The sequence below is a fragment of the Genypterus blacodes genome, unplaced genomic scaffold (assembly GCF_046128005.1).
Source record: "Genypterus blacodes isolate CSIRO-AG114 ecotype Tasmania unplaced genomic scaffold, CSIRO-AGI_Gbla_v1 ptg000103l_1, whole genome shotgun sequence".
NCBI classification, from domain to species: Eukaryota; Metazoa; Chordata; class Actinopteri; order Ophidiiformes; family Ophidiidae; genus Genypterus; species Genypterus blacodes.
The window spans coordinates 762,501-772,500 of record NW_027466907.1 but is presented as its reverse complement, the minus strand read 5'-3'; the positions used below and the strand labels follow the sequence as shown (position 1 = coordinate 772,500).

The 10,000-nt window shown below is 45.7% G+C and overlaps 1 protein-coding gene and 3 non-coding genes across 4 annotated transcripts in view; all 4 read left to right on the top strand.

The window, feature by feature from the left end:
* Nucleotides 1-3,652, top strand: part of LOC143008347 (ELKS/Rab6-interacting/CAST family member 1-like) — a 63,637-nt gene extending 59,985 nt beyond the window's left edge. Inside the window, exon 18 of the mRNA XM_076160073.1 lies at nucleotides 1,863-3,652. Coding sequence (XP_076016188.1) covers nucleotides 1,863-2,000 — 138 coding nt within the window. The 3' untranslated portion in view covers nucleotides 2,001-3,652. The remainder of the gene's footprint in view (nucleotides 1-1,862) is intronic.
* A 652-nt stretch (nucleotides 3,653-4,304) lies between these two features.
* On the top strand, nucleotides 4,305-4,413 carry trnal-caa (transfer RNA leucine (anticodon CAA)). The gene is made up of 2 exons: nucleotides 4,305-4,342; nucleotides 4,368-4,413. It is a non-coding gene; the product is annotated as a tRNA-Leu (tRNA).
* Nucleotides 4,414-4,540: 127 nt separating this feature from the next.
* Nucleotides 4,541-4,649, top strand: trnal-caa (transfer RNA leucine (anticodon CAA)). The gene is made up of 2 exons: nucleotides 4,541-4,578; nucleotides 4,604-4,649. It is a non-coding gene; the product is annotated as a tRNA-Leu (tRNA).
* A 2,261-nt stretch (nucleotides 4,650-6,910) lies between these two features.
* trnal-caa (transfer RNA leucine (anticodon CAA)) lies at nucleotides 6,911-7,020 on the top strand. The gene is made up of 2 exons: nucleotides 6,911-6,948; nucleotides 6,975-7,020. It is a non-coding gene; the product is annotated as a tRNA-Leu (tRNA).
* Nucleotides 7,021-10,000: the final 2,980 nt, after the last annotated feature.

The window sequence follows — 10,000 nt, the reverse complement described above, 5'->3', positions numbered from 1 at the left end:
CAACCATTACAGGAAAATTCTTTATTAGCTAAACAATGGTCCATTTCCACTCATGTGTTGTGTTGTGCTGACATTGCATTGCGTTTTGAAAAAGACACACCCACGCATGATGTCATCACAGTTCTATACGTATTATTCGGGGTCAGAACCTATTTTAGTTTCTGTGAAAGAGTTTGAAACGGTTCAAAATTAGGTTTTATTTGGTGGAAACGGAAAACACAGCTTGGTAGTGTGTTTGTCTGTTGTAGGTCAAGGTCAAGGTCAAGTGAGTCAGAATACTTAAGAGGGCACACACACACACACACTGATTATCTTTTCTCCATCGACTTATCAACCTTATCTTTACTGCTCTGTTTTTCTGGGGGGTTGCAACTAAAACATAAACCCATATCGAACTGAATCACCCACACTTAGGAGCGACGCAACACGTGCATACACACACACACACACGGCATGTTGCCATTGGGCCCTGGGCAACGTCGTTTTAGGGAGTGAGGAGAAACTGTGCGAGCGGTGAATATCAATATGCAGACGGCGACGACAGATGCAAGTCTGTGAGATGACAGCGGTTAAAGATGGACGACACGTTCGTCACTCACCACTCGGCCGTCATGTTTGTGGTGAACGATGGTGAATCCTGCAGCTCAGCAGGACGCCCCAAGACGTCACTGTTGTGTTGTGTATGTGTGTGTTTGTGTAGCTTTGCTCGCCACAAATGTTCCGCTCAGCTTTTATAGCCCAAAGTGTATGTTTCCTATTTATATTGCAAGAAGTGAATGAGTGAGTCAGTGTGTGTGTGTGTGTGTGTGTGTGTGTGCTGCTGGGGGGGGGGTGGTTCCCCGCTGTCTGATGCTAATGAGGCTTGTAGAACAGGTCGGATTGTGCCAATACACACACACACACACACATACTCAGGGAAGGTTAGGTTGAGCCTCATTGCTCCCCTCACATGGCTTAATACTCTGCTTCACCTCCTCCTTCCTCCTTCTCTCTCTCTCTCTCCCTCTCTCTCTCTCTCTCCCTCTCCCTCTCCCTCTCTCTCTCTCTCTCTCTCTCTCTCTCCCTCTCTCTCTCTCTGGATTTATTTCATCGTACAGTGCCGTGTGTAACAGGAAACGTGATTTACTGACATCTTACCCGGCAGTAAAAGCACCTTGACTACATTTTGGTTCACAGTCGGCATGTTTATATTAAATTCTTACTTCATTGTAGGAAAACACATGAACTCAATAATCGGAGTGAAATCGATATAAATCAGTGTTGCGCTCTGATAACAGGCAGAGATCATGAGACTGAGCCTTATATACAGCAGTGTAACAGTACATAGACTCAGGAATAAGACATCTGTGCTGTAAGCTGCTACTGTGATGTGCTCGCTAAGAGATTTACCAAGAATGATTTGCCATTATTTGACCCGGGGTCTGACACAGGCACGCTCACACACACACACGCACACACGCACGCACACACACACACACACACACACACACACTTATAGAGATGTGGGTTTGTGTTTCGCTGCTGTTTGAGTGGTGGCCGTATTGATACAGATGTATTGGTCATTAAGTCGGTAAAGGTTTGACGTCTCAGCTCGACGGCTGCCAAAGAAAATAACATAAGCCCTTTCTCACAGAAATGTTCCACTCTTTATGGGCAGAAAGAGCTACACTGTGGTGTTTTCACATCAGTGTGGCGTGTGTGTGTGTATGTGTGTGTGTGTGTGTTCTATCTCACCCTCAAAGCGCTCCCTCATCCTCTGTAGGGCTGGCAGAGGAGCACGTGTAGAGGTTTCAACACGTTTCATCATGAGGGTTTACAAACTGGTGAATCTCTCTCTTTCTCTCTCTCTTTTTCTCTCTCAGTTGGAGGCGGAGTTAGCGCTGTGTGAGCGGGAGGGGGCGGAGCTTCAGGAGTACGCTAACCAGGTCCTGCAGCAGATCGCCGACCGATGCCCCGACATTTTGGAACAAGTCGTCAACGCCTTGGAGGACAGCTGCTGACACACACACATGCACGCACACACGCACAAGCAAATACACCCTCATGAATAATTAATCAAGCTTACTCTCATACTTCCATATAGTATTGTGTCATAAACGCACACACACACACACAGGACTGTCAGAAGCCTCCAGCTCCCACAATCCCCTGCTGCACAAGTCAAACCACAGCGCTGTGGGTGAAGATGAGGAAGACTCTCCTGCCTGCTGTTCTCTGGCCTCACGCTCACACACGGGAGAGGAGGAGGATTTCTCTTCAGGGATCAATAAAAATGTCACATTCTCCTGTAACTTCCGCTGTGTCTTCAGATGCCATATCTCCTTCGTGGCGGCCATTTTGTGTCCTTCCAGCCAATCAGCACTTGGACTCGTAACGCTCCATGTAGTTTATAAGGGGGAAACGTGTAATGTGTAGTGTTTAACATTTCAGCTGCCTTTGGTTCTTTACATTCGCTGCTATCTTTATGTTTGGTCCCGTGTTCTGGTGTTTGTGTGTTTGTGGCCATGTTGATGATGTCACCATAGTTAAGTCACAAGAACACAGATCTAGGCTTCACATTTACATTTCAGGGCGTGAGGCACAAAGTCCGGCAGTCGATCTTGCAAAGCTCCCTTTATTCCGAAACACCAGTGTTGATATTTGTGTGTGTGTTACTGTGTACGCGTTTGAAACGATGCCGAGTTCTGATCTTCTCCTCGCTTCCCCATCGACGCGTTCGTGACAATCCCTTTAGACGCCGATGCCAGGGGACATGGGAACTCGCTCCTATCACATTTCTTATTCTTCTTCTTCTTCTGTTGAGAGATGAAATAACTGTTATATATATTTTTGTTGCTTTTTGGTAATATATGACTAATCTAATCTTTAATTGAAAATATTGTCATTCATTGTTTAGTATAATGAGATAATGTGGAGACTTCTTTGTGATTGGCAGGTCATCATAAGCAGACTGTTACTGAGAACGTATGTTGCACCTTTTGTATGTTGCCGTGTCCACCGGGGGACTTCCTCCTCCTCCTCCTTTTTCTTTGTCTTCTTCTTTTTATTGTGTGCAAAAGAAATGAGACTGATGCATGCTCCCTACAGCGCTGACGCCCTCAGCATGACCGGAAAGGCCGCGAGCATAATAGAATGATGCGCAGAGGCAACGACGGATGCGAACCCCGAAATATGAACCAGCCGGTGGACATGCGGCCTAAAGACGAGGGATTTGCACCGCACACTCCAAATCTGACATCACGCACGCAATGCTGATCTGACAGAGGAGGAGTTTCATTTCAAAATGGTTGAAATCTGTTCCGTTTCCTCGAGGTCACCCACGTTCCTCAAGTGTTACAAGTTTAACGTACCAGGAAGCTTTAACCAACATAGGTCTCAGTATTCTGTTTTGCTCAAAGACACCAGGAGGTCTTGGTACGTCCATAACATCACGTACGATCACCCGAGTGCCCTTGAGCAAAACACCTCTCATGTTGACTGAAGGATCAGCTCTGTGCAGCGCGTCGCCATCAGATTGGAGCTGGCGTTGTCGCTGTTTGCTTGTATGTTTTGTACTGATGATGTTGTGTCGGGGGGCAAAGGTCACGACTTGATCGTGTTGTGGATTGAATATAATAATGAGAGAATGAAATAAAATATGGATTTATCTTTACTCCTCTCCTCTCCTCTTATCTCCTCTCTCTGGTGCTTTATTTCTCTTTCCTCCAGCAATAATGACATTATTCCTTGCTCAGTCTTTGCTATCTTGACTGTTTCCATGAAAACACACACACACACTCGTCAGTCTGTCTCTGGTGCCCTCTTCGTCTCTTTCGTCTTGCAGTTTGGTGAGGACGCCATACAACTAGTGGGTGTGGCCAGCATGGAGTGGTCGTGGCCTCTTGCTGTGCTGTTGTCACAGTGAAACATATCAAATACTCTGCTTACCAACTGTGACAGACACACATCGGTGTTTGCCTGCTGAATCTCTGCTTTCTCCATCTACTGTCATAATAAAAGCCAGTGGTGGGAGAGACAGGACGGATGGACAGAACCAGCAAAAGGAGGGAAAAGAAACGCATGTATGACCATGATTTATGTAGCAGACAAGGAGAGGAAGACGAGGAGACAAAATCCACTGAGAACAAGACATCATCTCATCATCTCATCTGTTGTAACTCGCATGTAGCTCTGAATTTGATTGTGTATGTGTCTGTGTCTCAATGTTAAGTGTAACCATGTACCTCTCTGTAGCAGGGTGTGGTGTCGCAAATGATGATTGGTCGTCTAGTTTAAATTGAGCACTCTCTCTTCAATAGTCGGCTGTCAGGATGGCCGAGCGGTCTAAGGTGCCAGACTCAAGGGTTACTCCTTCCTTAATGTGGGACTTCTGGTCTCCAAATGGAGGCATGGGTTCAAATCCCACTTCTGACAGGTTTTTATGGTCACACATCTCTGCTGCATTAGAGCTCATATAGTTCAAACATGTCCTCATTATTTTGCGTTGCATTATTGATCTCAATCCGAATTCAGCGACAATGGAGGGTGCAAGAGGCAAGCAGTCAGGATGGCCGAGCGGTCTAAGGCGCCAGACTCAAGAGTAACTCCTTCCTCATTGTGGGACTTCTGGTCTCCAATTGGAGGCGTGGGTTCAAATCCCACTCCTGACATTTTATCTTGCACCTATCAGCCTTATTGTGCAGGGCTACTTTAAGTGTCAAGGTGCTGCATTCTTCAGACATTTGGCATTCACTTATGTCCAGTGATTCGCTCCATATCCCTCTGGATGGACCCTAAGACCCACGGAACGCGTCTAAAAGCCTCTAAAGCTCTTCTACACATTCCGTTAGAGACAAATATGTTCATTCTTGCCTCAGAAAGTGTTCTCTTGTCACATTTTACACTGAAACGTAACTTCTGCTTGCCTTCTCACATCAATTCGCAGTTTATTGTTGCATGGGAATTGGAAACTATCAATTGAAGCACTTGGCTGGCGTTTTAAGTGTGTGTATGTGGCCTAGTGTGTGTTTGTGTGTACATTGATTTCCTTGTTGTTTCTGGCTTTATCTCTCTCTCTCTCTCTCTCCCTCTCTTTCTTCCACAGTCCCTCTCTGTGTAGAGATCCAGAGTTGATAAGATCCTGCTGATATTGATGGTCCACTACACAAGGAACACAGATGTCCTTGAGATAGTGTGTGTTGCCTGTGTGTGCGTGTGTTTGTGTGTGTGTGTGTGTGTGTGTCCACGTGTGCTCGAAAGTACACAGTGCAGCACCGCCTGTTTTCACATAGAGGAAAGGGCTGCAAGTCAAAGACTGAGGGGAAGGGGGAGGGTTCACTTTGAGACTTTGAGACGATGTGGTTTCAATCGTCACACATCACATCACACATGACTGCAAAGGGAAAGAAGGAGGGAGTGATGGAGAGATGGAGAGAAAACGCCAGAGGAGGAAGAGGACGGGAAGGGCTGAGACCAAAACAAACAGAGCAAGAAAGAGAGAGGGAACGAGGGAGGGGAGTTTTGTGTGTTTTGTCAGCAGCACAAACTTAAAACAAGCAATCCCTGTGTGTTATATGTTCTAAACTGCTAATGACCTGAGACTGGTTTGAATGTGTAAACGTGTTGCTCGCTTACAGGCCCGATGACATCGCAGCTGATAAATGGTCAGCAAAGCAAATGAGCTGACTTGTGCTGCGGGTGGGATGGAGGGAGGGAGAGGGAGAGGGAGAGGGAGAGGGAGAGGGAGGGGGCGTGGGAGAGAGGGAGGGAGGTGTGGATGGAGAGAATGAGGGAGAGGGACAGAGAGAGGCAGTGAGCGGTAGGAAAAGTTTGGAGAGGATATCAAAACAATGTGAGAAGAGCAGAGCGCCTAAAATAAACTGTTTGCCACCGAGCGAGTCAAACATCCAAGTACAACAGTGACATTTTCCTCATCTGTCTTCTCCTCCTTCATCGCTCTTTCTGTCAGTTTTCTTGATTTCAAAAGTGATAGATAGATGGAATTAAGTTTTTAAGGCAATCTTTCCACAAACCAATACAACTTAGTGTAGCTTCAACTTCTCCTTTAATGTGCCAATCTGCGAGTTAGGAAGATTGAGTATTGATGTATTCCATGCTGTGCTGGCAGGAGGGCCCAGTGGTCTCAAACACTAGAGTCAAGGTGTTTGCCTTCCTGACTGAAGGGACTTCTGGTCTTCAAATAGAGACGTGGGCTCAAATTCTATAATACCTTTCAACTTTAATGCTGACCTGGACCCACTTCTCTGTCCGATTTTTGGCTGAGCGGTCTATGGCGCCATATGCAAAACAGACACCTTTCTAAGCTCAGGGACTTCTGGTTTGGAGGCGTGGGTTTAAATCCCACTTCTGACGAGCTGTTCCCTTCACACATCTATGCTGAATTCAAACCATATAGTTCAAATGTGTTGTTCTCATTATTTTGCATGACATTGTTTGAGTCATTTTCAATTCATCGCTTTTTCAGTCAAATCAAATCGACCTGTCAGGAGGGCTGAGTGGGCTCAAGGTATTTGCCTTCCTGAAGAAAAGTGTTTCTGGTTTCCAAACGGAGGCGCGGGTTCGAATCCCGCTACTGACGTGCTTGTACGCTGCTAAGACTTTATTAACAGCCACGTGTCAGTTTGTGCTCTAAAATAACTACACAAACAACTTTTTGAGTATTTCTAAATGGAATTAGAGTTCAGCGTATTTCAATTCAGTACAAATATCAAAACTTCATGTTTAAACTTTAAACAGACTCAAGGTATAAATCCTCCAAACGGAGGCGTGGCTTCACTCCTGACACACTTTTACCTTAACACATCACAACATATGCTAAATTAATTAACCAAACGTGTCGTTGTCGTAATTTTCCATGGCATGTTTCGGTTATTATCTATATAAAGCCATTTACTTCCAGTGCATTCAGCTTGTCAGGATGGCCGAGCGGTCTAAGGCGCCAGACTCAAGGTACACACCTTCCTGTGCAAAGGGAATTCTGGTCTCCGAATGGAGGCGTGGGTTCAAATCCCACTTCTGACAGCATTTTTGTCCCGCAGAATTGATTAACTTACAGAACACTATTGCTTTACAGCTGCAGTCCCAACCCCCCCCCCTCCCCCTCTTTCGCTCTCTCTTTCTCTCTCTCTCTACCTCACACACACACACACACACACACGCTAACGTGCAGGCGGGCGGTAATCAGAGCAGCCCAGTCAGACGCGCTCACACACAGACAGTGAACTTCTCCGCTCTTTTGTGTTTCTGTCTGCACTCAAACTTCCCCTCCTCCGTGTCGCCGGGCCCGTAACCCTGTGGCGGCTCCAGGCTCCTCCGCTCCCCGTGTGTCCGCGCGTCATGAGTCCGGGGACCGTCTGGAAACCTGCGATGCGCCTGAACAAAGCTCAGTTTTCTGACACCTGTTGCTGAGGACAACACGCACACACACGAACTACGGGTGTACCCGTGATTTTCGTGAGTTTGTGCTTTCATTTCTGCACCCAAGCCGGGACTTTAGTGGCTTGACGCGGTGAAAGGATCCGAACTGACACCCTGCAGAGCTTCTGAAGTCAAGATTGGACTTTTACCCGTTTGATGCGCTTCTGCTTCTGCTGGATCTGACTGAAAAGTTTCCCACCGAGCTGCGCGCAGTTTCCAAGCCGGACAACGAGTCGTAATTTTCGGACTTGAGCGCTACGGATGGTGGGAGGAGAAACTTTTCCTGGAGAGTTGAGGAACAACCAGAATCCAGCGCAGCAGACCAGGTAACACTCACAACACTCACAACACTCCCGCCATGAACTTCAGATGGTTACCGGCTACACCACAACTCTTTAATGCTCTTATATACAAGGGAAAGTTTAAGTTAGAGGTTATAAAGATGCCACTAAACTCAACACAGACAGATAATCTCAGTAAGTGCTCACATGTCCCCACACCAAGCATCACTTGTGACTTGTGATTTCTTGTGACCTGAAGTTCTTTTATCTACCTTTGTTGAACACACTTATTGTAAGTCGCTTTGGATAAAAGCGTCTGCTAAATGACCGTAATGTAATGTAATGTAATGTAATGTAATCACTGAGGGTCATGAGACTATTATGGTACAAATGTGTGCATGTTATGTACAAATTCTTTATTCTGCTCTGTTCATCTGCTAATCAATCACTTTTATATAAACAGATATATATATATATATATATATATATATATATATATATATATATATATATATATATATATGTGTGTGTGTGTGTGTGTGTGTCATTTCTGTTAGCTGTCTCAGCTTGTGTGTCCATAAGTACTTCATAAGTACTTCACAAAGTTGCAGGTTGCAGGATTGACGTTCATATAGGGTGTAAAGATGACAATACTGCAACATTCACTCTTCTGATAGAGATCAGCTCCAACACACACTGAGGTGAAAGTGTGCGTTCAAACTCGGCCCACTGGGTTTGGACTTTGGTCCATTTGAACCCGTAGACATTTTGTCCCCACAATGTTTCCGTTGTCACAGTCTACTTACAGAATGGGGTTGTTTCATGACTTTGGCTCCCATATGACAGTGGTGAAGTGTGTGTGTGTGTGTGTGTGTGTGTGTGTGTGTGTGTGTGTGTGTGTCTGTGATCTGCCAACCCCATTGGCCTAAATGAAGGCAGCTCTCTCGCTTTGCGGTGGGGACTGGGACTATTTCGGTCGAAATGTTGCACAAATGTTTCTCTCAGTGTGGAGAGTTTGGGAGCCTTGGTCTTCATCGTGGCCCAGAGGCTCACACAGCTCCGCCTGTGCTCAGGGCTTTGGAGCAGGGCCACCTTCATTCTGACAGCTATTATAAAGGAACTAATTGGCTTGTTGACACTGATGGAGGAACTCGGTGTCTGGTAAGCCAAGTTTAGAGCAAGAACCTGGCGTAACTCTGATTGTAGGGGATGCATAGATTCATACAGGCCTGTGGATGTGATCTGTGATGTGGGAATGTGCTGTAGGCGAGGGTTCAACACAAACAAATAGAGGCACTAAGCAGGACTAATGCATGGAAGGATTGATATCATAAGACACAACTAGATGTGTGAAGTGTCTTAAAAATTATGTTGAGTGACAATTTGAGGGCTGTGTGTGAGTTCTTTTAATTGAAATGTTGCTTAAATGTAGAAGTTTGTTTCACACACACACACACACACACACACACACACACACACACACACACACATCCTCTCATGTTCAGCATGCAAATTTGCAAGTTTAGTTCACCAAAACATCATTGAGATGGTTTCCAGTTGTGCTTTATGAAAGGAAACAGTATTAGAGCAATTGACTTCCATTTCTTAAGGGAATTGTCTACAACATTCACTCATAAAATCATTGAAAAAAGCACAATATCTCATCTGAACGTGCTCTGAAAGGCACAAACATGCAGGATTTCAGATTACAAAATAGCTGATCTCGTTATCTTGATCCAAAGTGAAAAGTTCTTTGCATATTTGCTTGTTTGTGAAGTGAAGCGGCGGAGGAAAGTGCATTTCAGTGTGCCAAGCGTCTCCCTGGGTTTCACTTTCAGCACGTAGACGTTGCAGAGGAAGTCTAGGACGTCTCCGGCAGTGACGTCTCCGCTTCACTTTGCATTTTTTGCGGTTTGGAGTCTGAAATCCACATAAGCTCAGGTCTGCACTGACAGCTGGGCCGATAAACCCTGCATGAAGAGAGGAAGCCTGTGTGTGTGTGTGTGTGTGTGTGTGTGTGTGTGTGTGTGTGTGTGTGTGTGTGTGTGTGTGTGTGTGTGTGTGTTTGCAGGGTAGATAGTAACGTTAGATGTGTAGATAGAGGTGCTGAAAAGTGTTGCTGTCAACAAGTTAGCCATTAGAGAGCGATAATCTCTCTTCCTCCTCCCTCCCTGTCTACCCACCTCAACTTCTGTTTTATCTCGCTCCCCCTCTCCCTCATTCATATCATTATTTTCCTCCCTGTGCCAGTGCCTCTCTCTCTCTTTCTCTCTCTCTCTCTCTTTCCCCTCGTTCTTCTCTTT